This window comes from Mastigoproctus giganteus, chromosome 9 (assembly GCF_048544385.1).
Source record: "Mastigoproctus giganteus isolate SK-2022 chromosome 9, ASM4854438v1, whole genome shotgun sequence".
NCBI classification, from domain to species: domain Eukaryota; kingdom Metazoa; phylum Arthropoda; class Arachnida; order Uropygi; family Thelyphonidae; genus Mastigoproctus; species Mastigoproctus giganteus.
In genome coordinates this window covers 47,532,422-47,557,219 of record NC_143583.1, presented here as the reverse complement: position 1 = coordinate 47,557,219, position 24,798 = coordinate 47,532,422, and the positions used below count along the sequence as shown (strand labels likewise).

At 38.1% G+C, this 24,798-nt stretch overlaps 1 protein-coding gene across 1 annotated transcript in view; it reads left to right on the top strand.

The window, feature by feature from the left end:
* LOC150080200 (sodium/myo-inositol cotransporter-like) overlaps positions 1-24,798 on the top strand; it is a 185,763-nt gene that overhangs the window by 93,137 nt on the left and 67,828 nt on the right. The window contains exons 6-7 of the mRNA XM_090380642.1: positions 4,798-4,903; positions 23,315-23,395. Coding sequence (XP_090236768.1) covers positions 4,798-4,903; positions 23,315-23,395 — 187 coding nt within the window. The remainder of the gene's footprint in view (positions 1-4,797; positions 4,904-23,314; positions 23,396-24,798) is intronic.

Sequence of the window (24,798 nt, the reverse complement as noted above, 5' to 3'; positions counted from 1 at the left end):
TCTACATCGATGGGGACCTCCCTGAATCTAAGGAATCTCTCATAATGGGAAGCATTCAAGGAACTAATCTTGGAGGCTACCAGGCTTTACATACCAACTAAGAAATATTGTTCAAGGTTTAGGCCTAAATGGTTGTCAGATGAACTAATGAGACATGTGGCAGAGAAGAAAAATGCATGGGATACATACAAATTAATTGGTGACGTGACATGGAAGCCTATGATAGATATAACTTGGTCTGTAACCAAGTCACAAAGGAGATTAGGCAGGCAAAGGCAGACTACAAAAAATCCTTGGCAAAGGATGCAAAGAAAAACAGAAAAGAGTTCTTTACCTATTTAAACTCAAGAAGGAAAGGGATGAATCAGATTGGTCCACTGGATATTGATGGTTCAACAGTTGATGATCCTGCTCAGGTGGCTAACAAACTAAACGAGTATTTTGCATCTACATTCACACACGAGGAAATTCAGGAAGGGGAATGCGAGATGTGAAGTAAACTCTGGCAGTGAGCTAGATGATTTTGTAATAACTGAGAGGAAAGTGGAGGAGAAATTGTTGAGGATAAACATTAAAAAGGCACCTGGGGTTGATGGGATCTATCCAGTTATATTAAAGGAAGCAGCAAAGGAAGTAATCAAACCCTTAGCCATAATTATGAGAGCTTCTTTGGACTCAGGGGAGGTACCCATAGACTGGAGATGTGCAAATGTGATCCCCCAATTCACAAAGGAGAATCAAAGGCTGACACAACTAATTATAGACCTGTGAGTTTAACTTCTGTTCCAGGAAAATTAATGAAGCCACTGGTTAAAGAAGCACTGCAGGATCATCTAGACAAGATTTCAGTTATAGCTCAGACACAGTATGGTCTTGTTAAGAGAAAGTCTTGCCTGACCAATTTGATTGGATACTATGATGCAGTCACAAAAGAACTGGATGCAGGGAATAATTTTGATATTATATATTTGGATCTTAGAAAGGCTTTTGATACTGTTGCTCATGGAAGACTCGTGCAAAAATTGGACCAGTGTGGCATTGGATTCAAATTGCTGCTAATGGATAAAGGGATGGTTGAGTGGGAGAAGACAGTGGTAATATCAATGGACAGTGCTCATCATGGACTAATGTTATTAGTGGAGTCCCCCAGGGTTCAGTGTTGGGTCCATTGTTGTTTGCTGCATTCATTAATGATGTTGATGATGGTATATCAAGCTTAATGTCCAAGTTTGTAGATGATATAAAGGTTAGGAGGGCTGTTAAGGTCACTACTGACAGTATGCTGCTGCAACAGGATCTGAAAAGATTGAGCAGATGGGCTGAGAGGTGGCAAATGAAGTTTAACAACATTGACAAATGTAAAGTATTACGTATGGGAAACAGTAACCCCAGAGTAACGAATCAACTCTGTGGTACTACTCTGTGGTATGACAGTGGTAGAGAATGAAAAGGACCTGAGGGTCATTGTGCAAGCAGATATGAAGTTTTCTGAGCAGTGCAGATGGGCTGCAAAAGTAGCTCATGGTGTCTTGTCAGGAATTTTTCTAGTAGGGATAAGATGTGATTATTCCCTTGTATAATGGTCAGGCCACACCTTGAGTACTGTATACAGGTCTGGAGGCCTTATTTCAAAAAGGATGTAGAGCTGCTAGAACGAGTACAGAGAAGGGCAACAAGATTAATGAATGGAACAAAGGGTTGCTCTTACGAAGAAAGGCTTAAGTTTTGCAAATTACATTGTCTGGAGACTAGGCACCGGTGAGGTGATCTGATAGAGGTGTTTAAAGTCTTGATGGTTTGAGCATGCTCAATGCTGATGGAATTCTTCCTCTTGCTCAGAATAATCACCTGAGAGGGCATAAATTCAAATTGAGAAAAGACAGATGTAGGATAGATGTGTGGAAATTTGCCTTTAGCCAGTGGGTAGTTTGTTGGTGGAACAAACTTCCATCCCTTGTTGTGGAAGTTGATAACGTAAATAAATAAATTTAAGGCTCAACTGGACAGGTGTTTTGAACGAACGGAGGGGTGAAATGGGAGTGTTTTTTTTTTTTTTTTTTTTTTTTTTTGGCTGATCCTGCATAAGTTTGCTTTCTTGCATCATGTGCCTGTACTAATGCTAACTTCAACAATTTCTCCTCACTTTGTTCTCCGTTATTACAAAATCATTTAGGTCCCTGTCAGTTTAGTAAACTGCTATCCTCCCTTTCCTTACAAAATTCCTCGTGTGAATGTAGATGAAAAATACTCAGTTTCAGTTATCTAAGCATGATCATCAACACTTGAACCACCAACGTCAAGTGGACCAATCTGATTTATCCCCTTCCTTCTATAGTTTACATAAGTAAAGAAGTCTGTTTTTCTTTGCATTCTTTGTCAAGGATCTCTCATAATCAGCCTTTGCTTGCCTAACCTTCGTGATTTGATTACAGACTAGCTTATATCTGCCATAGACTTCTGTGTCACCTGATAATTTATATGCATCCCATGCATTTTCTTTTTCTGCCACGTGCCTCATTAGTTCATCTGACATCCATTTAGGTCTAAATCTTGAACAGTATTTCTTAGTTGGTATGAATGCTTAGTACCTTCTAAGATTAATTCCTTGAAGGCTTCCCATTTATAATTTGCTGTTTTTAACATCATCAGTTTGATCCCAGTGTATTATAGAATTTTGTTACTGTGTTATTCACGTTCACATGTTGTATTCTATGAGCACTTTTTTTTTTTTTTTTTTTTTTTTTTTTAACTCTTATATACTAAAAATTGGACCTAAATATGACAGTTTTTGTGTAACCAAGAGAAGGAAAAAAAGTTCTCGCACTGTCAGAGAAAGTGGACCTTTTTGATAAGATTAAAGATCTGAAACTTTTGCAGCCATAGGGAAAATATATCGCATTAACGAGTCTCCAGTGTGGTACATTTATAAAAAGTAGGAAATCTGCACTTGTTTTGAGTCTAGTGCATCAAAGAGTGTGAAGAATATTTCTCATATATGAGAAAAGCGTCAAGTAAAATGGAAAGAGTACTCAGTGTGTGTGGATGGGTAAACAATATAAAAAAGGGATTGCCAATTGATTCAACAATTTTAAGAGAAAAAGCGAAATCTCTTGATAATCATTATCACGAGGAACAAGTTGGAGAATGATCGTCTTCTGAAAGTTTTATAAAAACCTTCACTGCCAGTAAAGGTTGATTTGAAGGATTTAAAAGAAGATTTTTTTAAAAAAAATTTAAAGGTGATGGGCGATACATCTTCTGCTGACCAAGAAGCAGCAGTAGGCTTCCCTGAAGAATTTTGCAAATTAGTAATTGAGGAGAAGGGATACCTGCTAGAACAAGTCTTTAATACAGATGAGGCTGGACTTGACTGGAAGGGATTGCCTAACCGGTCCTACGTTATCCAAGAGGAAAAACGGATGCCGGGATTTAAAGCAAGTAAAGATTGGGTGACACTTTTATTTTATGCAAATGCAGCAGGCGATATGATCAAACCTGTTATGCTTTACCATTCCTGAAACACAAGAGCTTTAAAGGGAAAAAACAAAAATGAACTTCCTGTCTACTGGCAAAGTAACAAAAAAGTGTGGGTAACATGAGAATTGTGTCTGAATTGGTTTAAGCATTGCGTTGTACCTGAAGTAGAGAAGTACTTGCAGCTGAAAAATCTTTCTTTCAAGGTTATGCTTATCCTGGAAAATGTGTCAGGACATCCAGAGGAATTGAAACATCTAAATACAAATAAAGAAGTCTTCTTTCTGCCATCTAACACAACTTCTCTCATTCAACCATTAGATCAAAGTATAATTCGGGTGTTCAAAGCTCATTACACAAAATTGTCTTTTTGTCAAATTTTCAATGCAATGTAAGAAAATTCAAATGTTGGAGTTATGCAGAGCTGGAAAAAAATTCAATATTGCAGATTGCATTGTCACAATTAAAGAAGCACTGAAGGATCTAAAACAGGACTCCGTCACTGCATGCTAGAAAAAGTTATGGCCGGAAGCTGTGAAAAATTCCACGAAAATCCCTTCTACTGACCAAGAAATACAAGAAATTGTTAACATGGCACATTGTATTGAAGGGGAGGGATTGTCTGACATGGTACCTGTGGGGGTTGAAGAGCTCTTACAAGAGCCTAATTATGAGTTAACACAAGTGGATATTGATGAGTTTATACAAAGTTTAACTGATGTAGAAGAAAAAGAGAAAGAGGAATCTAATTTGAACCAATGGACACTAGTCTTTTGTGCATCTATTTAAAGACTAGAAATTTAAAGCACAAAATCTATGAATTATATCCTTCAATGGAAAGGAGTACAAAAATTGCTCTAGAATTGGAACAGGCATTTGCATTGTACACCATGCTGTACAACGAAATGCAGCAAAAAAAAGCAGCACCCTATAACAGTTTTTTTCGTAAAAAATATTAATATTTTTCCTTTATGTTAACTAATAAGATATGTGTGTTCATATATGTAGGATAATTAAAAATTATTTTCTTTAGTTTTGATTTAAATGCATTGACAAATTTGATAATAAATGATTTTATCAATTTCTCTTATTTTTATTTCATTAGCATTTACAAGAAGGAAAACTAGTATCTGTATGAACATTTATCTAGTATTTCCTTTCTCTCCCCTCACCAAGGAGGGGAAATAAGATTCTCTTTTGAAAGCTACTACTTTAGAAAAACATAATATAATTTGCTTTAAACTGAAAATGTTTGTTTGATAATCATATTGTTTGCAGATTTTTTTTTTTCCGAATGTTTAAAAACTGATCTTATTTTACTAGGTAAATTTGTATTCTGGTGGAATCTTTGTTCAGCAAGCTCTAAAATGGAACCTTTATCTAGCTGTGTTGCTACTTTTATTCATGACAGCAATCTGCACTGTTACAGGTATGTACTGTACTTTTAAAAGTAAACGTAGAGTTATCAGTTTAACAATGTAAGAAAAAGATAAATTACTGAATATAGTTCTGAAATTACTTTCTTATAAAACATTTTACCAGCCTGTTTTTTTTTTTTTTTTCGTAATGTAGTCTTTATCAAGGAAAATATTTTACAGTACTGCTGTGGAAATAAGAACACTATTTATACCATGGAACTAATTGCGGTAAATAAATACATTAGGGCTATATTATATACTTGGTGAGGTGCAATTTTGCTATGTGACTTCCAGGATACCCAGTATTCAAAATAAAAATCAAATCATAAAGAAAGAAAATGGCGACTTTCATCCTCAGTAGTGCAAACATGATTCCCCCACCAAGTTCTTATTTCAAAATTAATCTTGAGGCATAACCAATTATTTTTATTGTTATTAGCTGTATGGTGCAAGGAAGCTTGAGAGAGAGAGAGAGAGAGAGAGAGAGAGAGAGAGAGAGAGAGAGAAGAATGATGATATCCAGCTCAGGACCCTGGGTGGGCTAAGCCCATACTCACCAGATGTGAGCCCCTATCTCACTGAAGAAAAGAATATTTTGTACATACACTTGTTAAATTTGTATTTAAGCTGCAATATTTTTGTAGGCCTCTAGACAGGTTGTTATTTGTTATTTGGTTTTTAGGAGCATTAGCAACTAAGGCCATGTTGCTCCGGGATATGCGGTGGTCATTCTCTGACCTTTCCGCATCCTCCATATTTGGTGGTGACGGGCTCCAACCCCGGTCTAATCAAGAAGCGTGTGCTGCGCACTGCTGCTCCTTCCCACCTGGCTACCGAGGCGCCCCTCTAGACAGGAAACAAATAATTGTCACAGTATGGTCAGTACAGGCGTACCTTGCTCATAAGGTGCTTTACTTTAGAGCACTTCGCTAATGCAGTGCTTTTCAATTATATTCATGTTTATTATTTTTGATGCTTACCCTGCTCTTAAGGGGGTTTTTAGTGGTGACACCAAAAACACATCAGCTTAATCAAGCGAGTCAACGAGTGCCATTTTGTTACCCATGCCCATTCTGTTTACAGCATTTGTACACTTCATGTCTCAGTGTCATTCTGGCAATTTTCAAAATTTTTCAAACTTTTTACTTTTGTTATTATTATAATTATTAATTACAGTACAATGGCTCCTAAGTGTAGTGATAGTGAAAAGAAGAGTCACAAGCCTCTTACTTTAATCAAAAGCTAGAAATGATTAAGTTTAGTGAGAAAGGCATGTTGAACGCTGGGATAGGCTTTAAGACAGGTTTGGCACGCCAAACAGTTAGCACAGTAGTGAACTTAAAGGAGAAGTTCTTGAAAGAAATTAAAAGTGTTACTCCATTGAACATGAAAGTGATAAGAAAGCGAGACAGCCTTATTGCCAATATGGAGAAAGTTTTAGTGGTCTGGATAGAAGATCAAACCAGCCACAGTATTCCTTTAAGCCAAGGCCTAATCCAGAGCAAGGCCCTAACTCTTTTCGATTCTGTGAAGGCTAAGAGAGGTTTGAAGCTAGCAGAGGTTGGTTCAGGAGGTTTAAGGAAAGAAGCCAGCTCCACAACATAAAAGTGCAAGGTGAAGCAGCTAGTGCTGATGTAGAAGCTGCAGAAAGCTATCCAAATGAGCTAGCTAAGGTAATTGATGAAGGTGGCTACACTAAGCAGAAGATTTTCAACGTTGACAAAACAGCTCTATATTGGAAGAAGATGCTGTCTAGGACTTTCATAGCTAGAGAGGAGAAGTCAATGCCTGACTTCAAATCTGCAAAGAATAGGCTGATTCTCTTGTAAGGGGCTAATGCAGCTGGTGACTGCAAGTTGAAGCCAATGCTCATCTACCATTTTGAAAATCCTAGGGCCCTCAAGACTTAGACTTATGCTCAAGTTAGTCTGCCTGTGTACTATAAATAGAACAAGGTCTGGATGACAGCAGATTTGTTTACTGTGTGGTTTACTGAATATTTTAAGCCCATTGTCAAGGCCTACTTCTTAATAAAAAAAAAAATTCCTTTTGAGATATTACTGATTAGTGACAATGTACCTGGTCACCCTTGAGCTCTGATGGGGATGTACGAGGAGTTTAATGTTGTTTTCCTGCCTGCTAACACATCCATTTTGCAGTCCGTGGCTCAAGGAGTAATTGCTGCTTTCAAGTCCTATTATTTAAGATGGACATTTGTTAAGCTATAGCTGCCTTAGATAATGATACCTCTGATGGGCTTAGGAAAAGTAAATTGAAAGACTCCTGGAAAAGATTTACCATTCTAGATGCTATTAACCCTACTTTTTTCCAGTAACCCTAATTTTAAGCCTAACTTAAATTGCCTCCCTGAAAAAATATAATCATTTACATAATTTCTACTCAATTTACAAAATTGAAACTCTCAATATACATAAACAGAAGTATATTCTTTGATTTCCTACCTTTAAATTGCAGCATAAACTATTAATTCACTTGAAAACAGCGAAAATGTATGATCACATATCAATTCATGAAATTATGACCTCCAAAAACTGTGGAAGATCCTTTTTGGTTATATTATGAGTTACAGCATTCGTTCGAATTTCGCGCATCATTTCGGTACTGCTGGCTAAAATGGATCAACGCACGTGGAGATGTAATTGACTGGTCAAGCTTATGTCATTAGTGTTACCAAGGTGATCCAAGGAGAAAATAAAAATATAAGCAACTTTCTTGGAAAACAAACAGTTGAGCATCATTACTTGTGAACAATATTTTGCATCGCTCTGTCACAACATTTTGCTTTACTGCTTTTCGTAATTGTTGTATGAAAGAATTGCAACGAATTGTTTTTGAAAAACAAAAATATTGTATTTCCTTTCTTCAATATGTATTGTATCTACTAACAAAAAAATCAAAGAAATTCATCTATTGGAAACTACAGTGGAAATGGAGCAAAAAAAACAACTGTCATAAAACTGATCAGTACAATGTACATTTCATAAAAAACAAAGTTTGCTTTATTGTAATTGTTTTTAGAGGACTATATTGGAACAGCAGTTTCATGGATGTATATTTGATCTTCTAACAAAATTTCAAGAAAATATTCTATTGATAGCTGTGTTATAAACTTTGAAAACTGATGTCGCAGGAATTTCACATGCATCTCACCTGGTGTGCAAATGGGGGAAAAAAAAAAAAAAAAAAAACGCTAGAGTAACGGATTGTTTTCACAATCCGTTACTCTTCTCATGGTAACGGATTGGGAAATTGTAAGTAATTGTTACTGAATACTTCGATTTTTCCTTGATATGCATTGATACCATCAAAAAATTTCAAGGGAAAAATTGAATTTTCATTATCACAGACACGCCCAAAAAATTCACCATAAAGTGTCATGTTTGGATGCCTGAATTTCATTCTGAGCTGCAAATATAATTTCACTTCTCTTGAGCCAGAGTAGCTGTTTACCAAATGAAGGAAAACAGGGTTCATTTTCCTAATATTTTCCGGATCCTTTCACTCACTTGGGGGAAAAACTCCTTAGGGGAGGGAGTTCACCTTTCTAGTCCGACCCTAAGGGAAAGAGACAAGAGACAAAGAAATAAAAACTCTTTTGGTGGGAGGAAGGCCAGGAGATTATCAAAGGCCCATAGCTGTAACTTTCATCACAGATGCTAAAGTTCTAGTAAATCAGTTTCATCTTGGATGCGAAAGTTCTAATAAGTCTATTTCTTTATTACATTCAGTTTCACAACAGATGCTAAAGTTCTAAGTCAGCTTCATTGTAGGATGCCGAAATTCTAATAAGTCAATTCTGCCCAGACACGATAGGAGGGAATATGATGTGAGCCTTGTCGATCAATTCGGCCCTGGAAAGATTGTGCAAGGCTCAAGGGGTAGAATTTTTTTTTCAGTCTGGTCTGTACTTGTTAAAAGGAGAGACTGCTTCTACAGGGATGGGATACACTTAAATAGAAAGGGTGCAAGAATATTTGCTGCTGCTATCAAGGCAGTGTTAGGTGGGTTGGAAAACTGCTAGCTTGGGGGGATACAAGGACTAATAGCTTAACAGTAGCCACTGGCAGAGGTGAAAGTGATTCTTGCACTGCTTCTATTGGAATATGCAGCAACCTGGAAAACAAGATGCTGGGTATTTCAGAGACTGCTGGGAGTCATTGCGGTACAAGTAAACACATGAGTTGTGTTAGGGTAGCTAAGAATAGGAACAGGTGTATGTATTCTTGCGAATACACCAATGCTAGGAGTTTGGTAAATAAATTTGAATCTGACGTATACCTCAAAATATAAAAGGCTGATATTGTTGGGATATCAGATACATGGTGTCACACAGATATATGGTATGCAGAACTGAAATTTTGGGAGTACAATGTGTACAGGAAAGATAGACAGGATTGGAAGGGAGGAGGGGTTATACTATTAGTTAAGAAACACATAAAATCCAAGGAAGTGAAGCCAGTTGACATCTCTGGACAGTCCAGTGTCGAGTCAGTTTGGTGTGACATAAGCATTGGGAGGTCAAAATTGAGAGTAGGAGTGTGTTATAGGCCTAATGACTCTGAGGAGTATAATAAACGGTACAGGGAAATAGTGGCCCAGTAAATCAGAGAGTCTTATAATGGGGAAATTTTAATTTCCCAGATATTGACTGGAATTTGTGGGTTGGTCACTTGCACACTAGCAAGGCTTTTGTGGATTTATTGGATGATTGTTTTCTACATCAGCCTGTTCGGGAGGCAACTAGAGGGAGTAATACTCTTTATCTGATTATCGGTATTGATTCTTCATGCATTAAGAATCTGCAGATAAATTAACCACTAGGTGGCAGTGATCACAGTGTGCTGAAGTGGGATTTACTCAAAGAGGTAACTACCATCAGGGGTAAAGGGAAGAGATTTTGCTTTTGTAAAGGCGACTACGGTGGTCTGAGACAGTATTTAAATTCTATACGGTGCGACCAACTGATGATGTTGCCAATAGCAAATTCAAAATGGGAAGCTTTCAAAGAATTTATCTTGGAAGCTACTAGGCTTTATATACCAACTAAGAAATATTGTTCAAGGTTTAGGCCTAAATGGATGTCAGATGAACTAATGAGACATATGGCAGAGAAGAAAAATGCATGGGATACATATAAATTAATGGGTGACATGGAAGCCTATGATAGATATAAGCTGCTCTGTAACCAAGTCACAAAGGAGATTAGGCAGGCAAAGGCAGATTATGAGAAATCTTTGGCAAAGGATGCAAAAAAAAATAGCAAAGAGTTCTTTACCTATGTAAACTCCAGAAGGAAAGGGATGAATCAGATTGGTTCACTTGGATATTGATGGTTCAACTGTTGATGATCTTGCTCAGGTGGCTACAAACTAAATGAGTATTTTGCATCTACGTTCACACATGAGGAGTTATTTAGGGAGGGGAATGCCAGAGGTGAGTTAAACTCTGGCAGTGAGTTAGATGATTTTGTAATAACTGAGAGGAAAGTGGAGGAGAAATTGTTGAAGATGAACATAAAAAAAGGCTCCTGAGGTGTATGGGATCTATCCAGTTATACTAAAGGAGGCAGCAGAGGAAGTAAGCAAAGCCTTAGCCATAATAATGAAAGCTTCTTTGGAGTCAGAGGAGGTACTCATGGACTGGAGATGTGCAGATGTGACCCCAATTCACAAAGGAGGATCAAAGGGCGACACAAGTAATTATAGACCTATTAGTTTTAACTATTCCACGAAAATTAATGGAGGCACTGGTTAAAGAAGAACTGGAGGATCATTTAGACAAGACTTCAGTTATAGCTTAGACACATGGTTTTGTTAAGGGAAAAATCTTGCTTGACCAATTTGATTGGATACTATGATGTGGTCACAAAGGAACTGGATGCAGGGAATAACTTTGACATCATATATTTGAATCTTAGAAAGGCTTTTGATACTGTTTCACATGGAAGACTGCTGAACAAATTGGAGCAGTGTGGCTTTGGAGGCAAATTGCTGCTATGGATAAAGGGATGGTTGAGTGGGAGAAGACAGAGTGGTAATCAATAGACACTGCTCATTGTGGACTAATGCTATTAGTGGAGTCCCTCAGGGTTCAGTGTTGGGTCCATTGTTGTTTTCTGTATCTATAAATGATATTGATGATGGTATATCAAGTTTAATGTCCAAGTTTGCAGACTATACGATACGAAGGTTGGCAGGGTTGTTAAGGACACTAATGATGGTACGCTGCTGTAACAGGATCTAGAAAAGTCGAGTAGATGGGCTGAGAGGTGGCAAATGAAGTTTAACATTGACAAATGTAAAGTACTACATATCGGAAGCAGTAACCCCAGAGTAACTTATCAGCTCTGTGGTATTACACTGACAGTGGTAGAAAACAAAAAGGACCTCAGGGTAATTGTGCAGGCAGTTATGAAGATTTCTGAGCAGTGCAGATGGTCTGCAAGAGTAGCTCATGGTGTCTTGTCAATGATATATAGGAATTTTTCTAGCAGGGATAAGGACGTGATTATCCCCTTGTATAAGGCAATGGTCAGGCCACACATTGAGTACTGTATGCAGGTCTGGAGGCCTCATTTTAAGAAGGATGTAGAGCTGTTGGAACAAGTACAGAGAAGGGCAACAAGATTAGTGAATGGAACAAAGGGATGTTCTTATGAAGAAAGGCTTCAGTTTTGCAAATTACAGTGTCTGGAGGCTAGGCACCTGCAAGGAGATATGACTGAGGTGTATAAAGCCTTGAATGGTTTGAGCATGCTCAATGCTATAAGACTCTTCCTCTTGCTCAGAATAATCACCTGAGAGGGCATAAATTCCAATTGAGGAAAGACAGATGTAGGATAAATGTGTGGAAGTTTGCTTTTAGACAGCGGGTAGTTGGTTGGTGGAACAGACTTCTATCCTTTGTTGTGGAAGTTGATAGCCTAAATAAATTTAAGGCTGAGCTGGACAGGTATTTGGAACGAACAGGGGGGTGAAATGGGAACTTTTTTTTTTTTTTGGCTGATGCTGCATAAGCTTGCTTTCTTGCATCATATGCCCCTACTAATGCTAATTCTACATACATTGCTGATATGAGTTCATGATTACGAGCATTTTCAACCGAATTTTAAGAATGCAGAACTAAATGGGCAGTTGTTTGTTCCATTATTTCTTAGGATATGTTTACGGTATTTTTTGTAATTCTTTCCTTCAAGTTTGCCATGGTGTGAAGATCTTGATAAATCCTGCCATTTACATAATTTCACAAGAATCTATATGTCTTGAGATGAGATCAGTAAGGTAGCCAGACTGTTGGAAAAAATGGCAGGAAACTGTCTCCAAGCAACTTTGTTACTGGAGAAGCAGTATAGGATGATGTTCTCTACTCATGAAGTAAATTTTGCCCAAGCAGCCACTGCTTCAAAAATTAGAAATAATACCTTATGCGAAGAGTTCACAATAATATTTATCCATCATGGTACTTTTCATGAGAATGAAAATAACCATGATGTAAATCTCCTAAAAAGAAGATAAAACAATTCCAGACAATAATTTAATGAAACAGAAGTTTAATTTCATTGATTTGCATTGGTGCTTACATGTCTGTGAAGTCAAGTCAAGGTCACACTTCCATTAAACTGGAAATGCATTTCATTGGGTTACAGAATGCATCAAGACACAAATCGCTTACCTTTATTTTATGCAGGAATTGAAAAACAAATGCTATGTCAGTCAGATGGTGCCAACTGCATGCCAGGGTATGTTTCATAGTAGTGTGCATTTTACAGGCCTTTAGGATGATCCAGTTAATCGAAATTTGTTTGTTTCAGTCTATTTTTGCTCAAAAATACATTTTTATGCTCTTTTACAATGTGTTTTTTTTTTTTTTTATTTATTATAATGTTTCTTGCAATATTTCTTGATACTGCAAACTAGTCGTGCAGGAATTGTGACCCTAATTACTTATGTTTTGTGTAATGATTTTTTTTTTCATTAACCATTTTTTTAAGTCTAGGTTTTTTATGGGTTCAGATCCAGTGAATTATTATGCTGAGATAACAATTTTAACATTTTTGGATTATAAAGTTCTTTTATGTGTAACACTGGGCAGCACAATCTTTAAAAATATTCTCTATTGTTAAACTGCTCTCCCACTGCAGGTGTAATTTGAAAAGAAATATATATATATATATATATATCTCTGCATATTATAGCATTTATAATGTTGTTGAAGAACTTCACACCATTGGCTAAAAACATCCTCATGCCATCACACTGGTGAGAAGCTTCACATTGATTGTGCTTGAGGTATGCAAAAATTCATTGCAACTGAATAATGGTGCTGACAATCTGAACAGGTATTTTACTCCTACATTTACACATGTTGAATTCTTTAGAGAAGATTGATGCCCGAAGTTTATCCAAATTCTAACAGGAAGCTAAATGTTTTTGTGATAACTGAGAAGAAAGTGGAAGAGAAATTGTAGAAGCCAAACATCAAAAAAAAAAAAAAATTCCTGTGTGATGGGTTCTGTCCAATTATATTAAGGGAAGCAGCAAAGGAAGTAAGCAAACTCTTTAGCCATAATTATTAGAGCATCTTTGGATTCAGGGGATGTCCCTGAATCCAAAGATGTGCAAATGTATCTCCAATTCAAAAAGGGGAGTCAAATGGTGACAAAAGTAATTACAGACCTGTTAGCTTTACTTCTGTTACAGAAAAAATAATGGAGTTGGTGGTTAAAGAAATAAGCAGGACTATCTAGACAGAAGTGCAGTGATACTTCACTCACAGCATGGATTTTTTTAAGGTGTGATCTTGTCTGAACAATTCGATTGACATTGTGATGCAGTAACAAAAGAACTGGATACAAAAAATAATTTTGATGTCATATATACTTGGATTTCAGGAAAGTTTCTGATGCTATTTCACATAAGAATTCTCTATAAATTGGAGCATTGTGGCATTAAGGGTAAGTTTCTGCAATGGATAAAGGGATGGTTGAGTAGGAGAAGACAGAGTGGTCATCATTGGATGCTGCTCTTCATGGACTAACATTTCTAGTAGAGTCCCCAGGTTTCAATGCTGAGCTCATTGTTGTTTTCTGTATTTATTAATGGAAGTATATCAGGCTTAATGTGTTAAGTTTTCAGATGATACAAAGGTTGGCAGAGTGGTTAATGACAGTAATCAGGGTAAGATATTGCAACAAAATATAGGAAAATTGGGTCAATGGGCTGAGAAATGGCACTTGAAGTTTAACATTGACAAATTAGCATTAGCATTAGTAGAGGCATTTGATGCAAGAAAGCAAGCTTATGCAGCATCAGCCAAAAAAAATAAATAAATAAAATAAAAATAAAAAAAAATAATAATAAATAAATAAATAAAAAATAACCACTTCCACTTCACCCCTCTGTTCGTTCGAAATACCTGTCCAGCTGAGCCTTAAACTTATTTAGGCTATCAACTTCCACGAAAAGGGATGGAAGTCTATTCCACCAACCAACCGCCCGCTGGCTAAAGGCAAATTTCCTCACGTCTATCCTACATCTGTCTTTTCTCAATTTGAATTTATGCCCTCTCAGGTGATTATTCTGAGCAAGAGGAAGAATCCCATCAGCATTGAGCATGCTCAAACCATTCAAGGCTTTATACACCTCTATCAGATCACCTCGCTGGTGCCTAGTCCCCAGACACTGTAATTTGCAAAACTTAAGCCTTTCTTTGTAAGAGCACCCTTTTGTTCCATTCACTAATTTTGTTGCCCTTCTCTGTACTCGTTCCACGATCTCTACATCCTTCTTGAAATGAGGCCTCCGGACCTGTATACAATGGTCAGGCCACACCTGTATACTCTAGGTGTGGCCTGACCATTGCCTTATACAAAGGAATAATCACCTCCTTATTCCTGCTAGAAAAAATCCTATATATCATCGACAATACACCATGAGCTACTCTTGCAGCCCATCTGCACTGCTCAGAAAACTTCATATCTGCCGGCACAACCACCCCCAGGTCCCATTCATTCACTACCACTGTCAGTGTAGTACTACAGAGTTGATACGTTGCTATAGGGTTGCTGTTTCCCATATGTAGTACTTTACATTTGTCAATGTTAAACTTCATTTGCCACCTCTCAGCCCATCTGCTCAACCTTTCCAGATCCTGTTGCAGTAGCATAGTGTCAGTAGTGTCCTTGACAAACCTGATAACCTTCGTATCGTCTGCAAACTTGGACATTAAGCTTGATATACCATTATCAATATCATTTATAAATACAGAAAACAATAATGGACCCAATACTGAACCCTGAGGGACTCCACTAATAACATTAGTCCACAATGAGCAGTGTCCATTGATTACCACTCTGTCTTCTCCCCCTCAACCACCCCTTTATCCGTAGCAGCAATTTGCCTCCAATGCCACACTGCTCCAATTTGTGCAGCAGTCTTCCATGTGCAACAGTATCAAAAGCCTTTCTAAGATCCAAGTATGTAATATCAAAGTTATTCCCTGCATCCAGTTCTTTTCTGACTGCATCATAATATCCAATCCAATTGGTCAGGCAAGACTTTCCCTTAACAAAACCATGCTGTGTCTGAGCTATAACTGAAGTCTTGTCTAGATGATCCTGCAGTGCTTCTTTAACCAGTGCCTCCATTAATTTTCCAGGAACAGAAGTTAAACTAACAGGTCTATAAGTACTTGTGTCGCCCTTTAATCCTCCTTTGTGAATTGGGTTCACATTTGCACATCTCCAGTCCATGGTTACTTCCCCTGAGTCCAAGGAAGCTCTCATAATTATGGCTAATGGTTTGCTTATTTCCTTTGCTGCCACCTTTAATATAACTGGATAGATCCCATCGACCCCAGGTGCCTTTCTTGTATTTATCTTCAACAATTTGTCCTCACTTTACTCTCAGTTATTACAAGATTCTCTAGCTTACTGCCAGAGTTGAATACACCTCTGGCATTCCCCTCGCTGAATAACTCCTCATGTGTGAATGTCGATGCAAAATATTCATTCAGTTTGTTAGCTACCTGAGCAGAATCATCAACAGTTGACCCATCGATATCAAGTGGACCAATCTGATTCATCCCCTTCCTTCTAGAGTTTACATAAGTAAAGAACTCTTTGCTATTTTTCTTTGCATCCCTTGCCAAAGATTTCTCGTAATCTGCCTTTACCTCCCTAACCTCCTTTGTAACTTGGTTACAGATCAATTTGTATGTATCCCATGCATTTTTCTTCTCTGCCATATGTCTCATTAGTTCATCTGACATCCACTTAGGCCTAAACCTTGAACAATATTTCTTAGTTGGTATGTAAAGCCTAGTAGTTTCCAAGATAAGTTCTTTGAATGCTTCCCATTTTGAATTTGCTGTTGGTAACATCAGTTGGTCCCACTGTATAGAATTTAAATACTGTCTCAGTCCATTGTAGTCGCCTTTACGAAAGCAATAACCCTTCCCTTTACTCCTAATGGTAGTTACCTCTTTGAGTAAATCTCACTTCAGTACACTGTGATCACTGCCACCTAGTGGTTCATTTACCTGCAGATTCTTAATGCATGAAGAATCACTACTGATAATCAAATCAAGAGTATTACTCCCTCTAGTTGCCTCCCGAACATGCTGATCTAGAAAACAATCATCCAATAAATCCACAAAAGCCTTGCTAGTGTGTGAGTGATGAGCCCCCAAATTCCAGTCAATATCTGGGAAATTAAAATCCCTCATTATCAGACTCTCTGATTTACTGGCCCAATCTATTTCCCCGTACAGTTTCTTATTATACTCATCAGAGTCATTAGGCCTATAGCACACTCCTACTCTCAATTTTGATCTCCCAATGCTTATGTCACACCAAACTGACTCGACACTGCACTGTCCAGCAATGTCGACTGGCTTCACTTCCTTGGATTTTATGTATTTCTTAACTAATAGCATAACCCCTCCTCCCTTCCTATCCTGTCTATCCTTTCTGTAGACATTGTACTCCCCAAATTCCAGTTCTGCATTCCTTATATATGTGTGACACCACATCTCTGAAATCCCCACAATATCTGCCTTTGATGTTTTGAGCAATACCTCAAATTCATCAAATTTATTTACTAAACTCCTAGCATTGGTGTTTAGTAAATATACATGTATACATGCACCTGTTCTTTTTCTTAGCTATCCTAACACACCCTATGTGTTTATTTGTACCCCAGTGATTCCCAGCAATCTCTGAAATATCCTGCATCTTATTTTCCAGGCTGCAGCTCATTCCAATAGAAACAGTGCAAGAATCACTTTCACCTCTGCCAGTGGCTACTGTTAATCTATTAGTCCTTGTATCCCCCCCCCCCAATCTAGCAGTTTTCCGACCAACATAACACTGCCTTGATAGCATCAGCAAACATTCTTGCACTCTTTCTATTTAAGTGTATCCCATCCCTGTAGAAGCTGTCTCTCCTGTTAACAAGTACAGACCCGGCTGAAAAAAATTCTACCCCTTGAGCCTTGCACAATCTTTCCAGGGCCGAATTGATCGACAGGGCTCTCATCATATACTCCCTCCTATCGTGTCTGGGCAGAATTGCAGACACTTTCAAATTCAACCCTAATTCATGGCTTGTTTTCAACAGTGACCTGTACTTGTTAAGTAATTCTGCCGGTCTCCTACTCTTAATATCAATAGTGCCAACGTGTTTTTTTTTTTTTTTTTTTTTATGAGAACCCCAAACACGAGAGGTATTATAACCTATAGTACTTAGTACCGTGCTTGGGTTGGAGGTTGAGAAGACGAAAGAAGATATTTGTTGATATTGGACTTGAACTTCTGTAGATTGTAATTTTCAGGAAATACGTATGAAGGTTGTTCCAGAAAACGGCAGTTGAATGAATAAATGAGGAAGATGAAAAGTTGGTTCTGTGGGTTTGAAGTTGGACAGTAAATGGGTGTTGGCTGGTGGCGGCACGTGTTCGGACTGTTATGAAAGAGAGAGCGGGAATTATAGAAGCCAATTCAGAGGAACAGTGCCCATGGAAGTATCTGTAGAAGAGGCATGCAGCAGAAACAGTGCGTCTATGAGAAAGCGAGTGGAGAGACTCTGTTAGAGATGAATCATTAATTAACCTAACTGCCCTCTTATGAATGGAATCAAGAAGCCTGAGAGAGGTTTTGGGGGCACCACCCCAGATGTGGGAACAATATTCCATGGCAGGGCGGATTTGCGATTTATACAGAGTGAGCAGCTGTTTGGGAGAAAAGTAACGCCGAGAGCGAAAGAGAAAACCAAGTTTTTTAGATGCAGAGGAAGAAATATTTGTAATCTGCTTGTGCCAAGAGAGATTAGAAGTCACGGTAATCCCCAAAAGAGATATATCATTTTGCCTAGAAATTGGAGTGTCACTAAAGATAAGCATAGGAGCAGAAGAATCCTTTTTGCGAGATATAAGACAAGATTGAGTTTTAGAAGGGTTGAAATCAACTAAGTTGTCTTTGCCCCACTGGAGAATTACCTGAAGATCGGCATTTAAGGAATTGGCAGCAGATTTTCGAGAACTTGAAGCTGATTGAGCTGGACAAGGTTTCTCAAAATGGAAAGTTGAATGCAATGTGCTATCATCGGCAAAACTATGGATAGGATTTCCAGTCAATGGAAGAAGGTCATTGATATACAAGAGGAAAAGAGTGGGGGAAAGAACTGAACCTTGGGGGACACCGGCATTAGTGGAGAAGTTAGAAGACAGAGAGCCATCTACCATCACCCTCAGTAAGCGATCAGAGAGAAAACTGGATTACCAATTACTAAAAACAGTTGGCAAACCATAAGATGGAAGCTTGTTTAGAAGACCTTTATACCAAACATGATCAAAAGCCTTTGAGATGTCAAGAGCAACTACTTGTGTTTCACCGAACCTTTCCATTGAATTAGTCCATAAATGGGTAACATAAGCCAGAATATCACCAGTGGATCGACACTGACGGAATCCATACTGGCGATCGTTGATCAGACGGAAGGTTTCTAGGTAGTTTAAGAGTTGGCAGGTAATTGATTTCTCCATTACTTTAGAAAGAGTAGAAGTAATTGCAATGGGACGATAATTGGATGGGAGGGATTTGTCACCCTTTTTAGGAACTGGCTGGATATGAGCAAATTTCCAAGCAGAAGGAAAAACACCTTTGGAATAAGAAAGTGAAAAAAGGAGGCAAAGAATAGGAGTAAGTTCAGGAGCACAGGTTTTGAGAACAAGTGGAGAAATACCATCAGGACCTGGAACTTTCTTAGCATCAAGATTCATCAAAATCCTTCTGGTATCCTTTTGACGGAAGACCACAGGAGGCATTGAATGGAGCGTGTTAGGAATGGTGGGAGGTGTTTTACCAAGATCATTAATACATGAGCTCGAAGAAAAATGGGATGCTAGCAGGTCAGCTTTATCCTTGGCTGAAGTGACAACAGAACCATCTGGTTTGGATCAGAGGTGGGAGCAGAGATGGGCAAAAGTTGCGGCCAATAGCTTTGGCAAGAGACCAGAATGCTCAGCTACCATTAGGGCAAGAAGCAAGTTTTCTACTCTTAGCCTGTTCAAACTCTAGTTTGGACTGATTAATAACTGCTTTACAATTGTTGCGAGCTTTGGTGTAGGCAGAAAATGAAACTGAAGAATTAGAAACAAGCCAATTACGATATGCAACGTTCTTCTCTTGGACAGCCTTAGCACATTTATTGGAAAACCAAGGTTTAGATAAAGGACGAGATTTTAAAGTGGAGTGTGGGATAAAGGATTCCATTCCTGCAAGAATAATTTTACTGACACGATCTGAGCAAACGTTGACATCAGAAGTTTTGAAACAGTAATCAGACCAAGGAAAAGAAGAAAAGAAGTCTCGCAGGTCATCCCATTTTGCATTCTTGTAATGCCAAACAATACGAGGTTGGGAATAGCCATGAGATAAAGGTTCCATTGGAGAAGAGACAATCACCAAGTTATGATCTGAAGTGCCTAAAGGACCTCTCACTTCAACCTTGTACTTAGAAGGGTTGTTTGTGAGAAAAAGATCAAGTGTATTGGCTGTATGATTAGGATTGTCCGGTATTCTTGTAGGTAAATGAACAGTCTGTGCTAGGTCATTAGTAATTGCAAAAGCCTCAGCATCTCGACCTGCTGGGTCGGTGTGACTAGAAAACGGAAGCCAGCTGGAGTTGTGAACGTTAAAATCACCAAGGAAAATTACCTTACTGTTAGGAAAGTTGGACTGGAGAAAGTCAAGTTGCAAAGAGAGGAAGTCAAAGAGCTCCAAGTGATTAGTGGAGTTGGGAGAACGGTAGAGACAACAGATGAATTTTACACAATGAGGTAGAGAGATTTTAAGCCAGAGAAGATCAAAGAGAGGAGATTCCAAATTGCCAAGTCTCTGACAGGGAATATCAGAACGGACATATGCACAAGTACCACCTTTGAGGCAAAAGGAATCATACAGCAAATAATTTGGACATCTGAGATGAGCAGTAGTTGAATCAACTGATAACTGAGATTCAGTCAGAAAAAGTACATGGGGTTTGGAAGACTGCAAGTGGAAATGGACATCGTTGAGATTAGAATTGAGACCACGTATATTTGTGAAATGAATTAGGAAGTCCTTGGGAGGTTTAGATCTTTTCGCAGATAAGCTTGATCTATTATTTTGACAATTCATGGTGTATTCAATAGTAAGAAAAAGTGGGTGGGACATGCTGTATGAAGTAATGAAATTTTTGGATATGGCGTACATGTGGTAAGAATATACCCAGATTCTTGACATAACGTGGCCTCGACAATGCTCCCCGCATACACACTACTCGGACTCCCTCCAGTCACTATCTGGCAGAGTAGAGGTAGCAAGATTATACACTAGCTGATCCGGAAGCTTCCTAGAGAGTTACCAATAGGTTCAGTCCGGTGTACTAACTAGCGGCCGGCCTGCGAACACCGTTTTAGAGCTGTACCCTCGAAATGTAAGGAATATTGGATCTCGCCACGACATTCATCATAACCTCAAAAATCATCAATCATACTGCATGATGGAAGAGATAGGGAAGGGTTGGCCGGAACTTAGCTCTAGAGACTAAACATGGGTTCCACCACTTAAAGCCTTCAATAAGCAAAGTGGTGGTATTTCACCAGTTGATGAGAGTCATCTACCACCTAGTGTACAACTATATCACCTTTTTTGCCCTTAAAAGATGATATCCGCTCTACAACGTCATCAACCTTTGCCCCTGGCAGACATACCCTTGTCCTGTTCCACCTATCCTTTTTACAAAGCAAGTTTCCCGTTTCCCTGACAACAGAGTGACCAACAACTACTAGTTCCTTTGGGACCAGTGCATTCTGCCTTGGGGGCTGCCGCTGTGTTGCGTGATGACCAAGTGCAAGCTGTGACATTGGTGTGGGCAGCTGAGAGCTTGATGGGCCCCTCACTTTTAATCCTTTGGGGGCATCCACCCTGTCCTTCAAGCTCTCATATAGGTATATAACAATGCTGAGTTGTCCCCTGATTTCCTTACACTCCTTGCATCGCACACACACACACAAAAACATCCGCCATGGCAGTGTCATGTCCTGTACCTGACTGCTCCACAAACATCAAGAAAGTAGTGCATTTTAATAGGCTGTGATTCAGAGGGCAACTGCCCCCCTCAGTTCTGCCCTGAGCCACAGCACTCCCATTAGCTTGAGCCTTTTGCTTTGCTGCTCTGGTCAGAGTCATGATTTTGATTTAATTTCAATAAAATTTCAATTTCAGTACAAAATTAAAACCCTAAACTTATATCCCAACACAGTTATAACGCTATATTTATGTTTCAGTATCGAGTGTTATCTATGAAATCCCTTTATATAACTTCCGTATCAAGTTAAGTATTAATTATTTATTTTTTACTAATTATTTATGTTACGTAACCCAAGTCGTTATATGTATAGTTAAAGGTACAATTTAATTGACAATGAAGTTCAACAAGATTAATTATCTGATTAATTGACAATATTATGTACTATACTATACTATATTAAGCTTATGCTATCTATTTCGAGATATTATGTATCGCGTAACAATGGCGGCTAGTTACAAACGGTAAACACGTGGATTTGATACCCTTTCCGATACTAAGTAATACCTACAAAATCTATATCTAAGTTACTTTAATCTAAGTATCATAAATAGGAATATAAAGCTACTCTAGAAAATAAGTTAATATGCCAATTTAAGCTAATAAAACAGAAAATAAATCAGAAAAAACTTCTCTGTTCCAGGAGCGGCAAAAATGTATGTCCACACAGGCTACCCTCGTTCTCAAACTTCTTAATTGTGCAGTCAGATATGAAATTTTCTGAGGTGTGCAGACATGCTGCCAAGACAGCTCATGGAGTTTTGTCAATGATATACAGAAACTTTGCCAGCAGGGATAAGGCGGTGATTATGCCTTTGTACAAGGCCATGGTTTGATTGCTTTTTGAAGTATTGTATACAGTTCTGGAGCCCTTATTTTAGGTAAGATGTAGATCTGTTGGAATAGGCACAGGGAATGGCAACAAGATTGGTGAGGGATATCAAAGGGATGGTCTTACCAAGAGAGGCTTCAGTTCTGAAAATTGTAGTTGCTGGACAATAAGCACCTGCAACATGATCTTATTGAGGTTCTTAAGACTTTGAATGTATTGAGCAATGTTAGTGCTGATGGAATTCTTCCTCTTGCTCAAACTATGCAAATGAGGTGGCATAATTTCAAATTGAGGAAGGATGTGCAGAAAAACTTATGCACATCGTTCCTCATTTATCTTCAGCCAGTGGGTGGTTTATTGTTGGAACAAACTTCTATCTTTTGTTATGGAAGTGGATAGTTTGAAAAAAGTTCAAGAAAGAACTGGACAAAGTATTAGAGAGGATGGGCAATGTGAGATTTTTTTTTTTTTTCCTAGCTGATACTGTATAAGTTTGCTTTCTTGTGTGGGGGAAAACTACGACAATTGCTGCCATTCAAAAAGTAATTTTTGCTTCATTAATCAAAACTTTCTGCCACTCCTCTTCCTACCATACCTAGTGCTGTTTACCTCATGTAATGCATTGCTTGTCATTGATGTTTAATAAGCATTAGCTTACTAAACAACAATGACAAGTATGTTTAGTAAGCATTAGCTTACTAAGTTTAGTAAGCTAATGCTTGCTAAACATGCTTACTTTACTTAGTTAAGCATTAGCTTACTAAACAACAGTGTGTAGAACCTCTTTAAAAATTTGTTATATAACGTTATCACCTACCTCATATTCTTTTGTAAATTTTGTCACTAAAAAAAATAATACTTTTAATTGTAGCTTCGTTTTCTTTAATTAATCTTTTTGTTATTCGTATTGGGTAAATGTGTTATGATATTAATTCTTTTAGGTGGCTTAGCTGCAGTTATTTATACAGATACTCTGCAATTTTTTATTATGATTATTGGAGCTGGAATTGTAGCTGTAAAAGGTATGTTGATTTTTCATGAATTACATGGTTATAAGTAATAATGGGCATAATCAAGATGTTATAATTGATTCATTTTGTTATGGCAAGTCATTCAATTTATTCAGTTACAATAGCGTATTCGATTATGGTTCGTAAAAACTTTGATTAGTTACAAATATTTTCTCATTATGGACATTCTGAATGATTGTTGCTGTTCATTACACTTTGATGTTGTTTTGAATAATTTTATTCAATCAAATTTGGGTGCCTCCGTGGGCAGGAGCGGCAGTGCGTAGCACACGCTTCTTGATTAGACCGGGGTTCGAGCCCGTGACCACCAAATACGGAGGATGCGGAAAGGTCAGGGAATGACCACCTCATATTTCGGAGCAATATGGCCTTAGTTGCTAATGCTCCTAAAAAAAAAAAAATCAAATAACAATAATAAAAATAGCAACAACAACAATTTGACTGTTTACATATTCTAAATAAGCACATACCATTCTTTAATTACAGTGCATTAATATTTTTTTTTTTTTTTTTTTTTATGTAAACCCCAAACAAGAGAGGTATTAGAACCTATAGTACTTAGTACCGTGCTTGGGATGGAAGTTTAGAAGATGAAAGAAGATATTTGTTGACATTGGACTTGAACTTCTCTAGACTGTAATTTTCAGGAAATACATATGAAGGAAGGTTGTTCCAGAAAACGGCAGTTGAATGAATAAACGAGGAAGACGAAAAGTTAGTTCTGTGAGTTTGAATTTGGACAGTAAATGGATGTTGTCTGGTGACAGCACGTGTTCGGACTATTCTGAAAGAGAGAGAGCGGGAATTATAGAAGCCAATTCAGAAGAACAGTGCCCATGGAAATATCTGTAGAAGAAGCATGCAGCAGAAACAGTAAGTCAGTGAGTGGAAAGACTCTGTTAGAGATGAATCATTAATTAACCTAACTGCTCTCTTCTGAATGGAATCAAGAAGCCTGAAAGAAGTTTTGGGGCCACCACCACCCCAGATGTGGGAACAATATTCCATGGTTGGGCGGATTTCGATTTGTAAAGAGTGAACAGCTGTTTGGAAGAAGAGTAACACCAAGAGCAAAAGATAAAGGGTGCCAAGAGAGAGTAGAAGTTAGGATATTCCCAACAGAGATATCATTTTTCCTAGAAATCGGAGTGTCACCAAAGATGAGCATAGGTGCAGAAGAATCCTTTTTGTGAGATATAAGACAAAACTGAGTTTTAGAAGGTTTGAAATCAACTAAGTTGTCTTTGCCCCACTGAAGAATTACCTGGAGATCGGCATTTAAGGAATTGGTAGCAGATTTCCTAGAAGTAGAAGCTGATTGAGCAGGACAAGGTTTCTCAAAATGGAAAGTGGAATGCAATGTGCTATCATCGGCAAAACTATGGATAGAATTT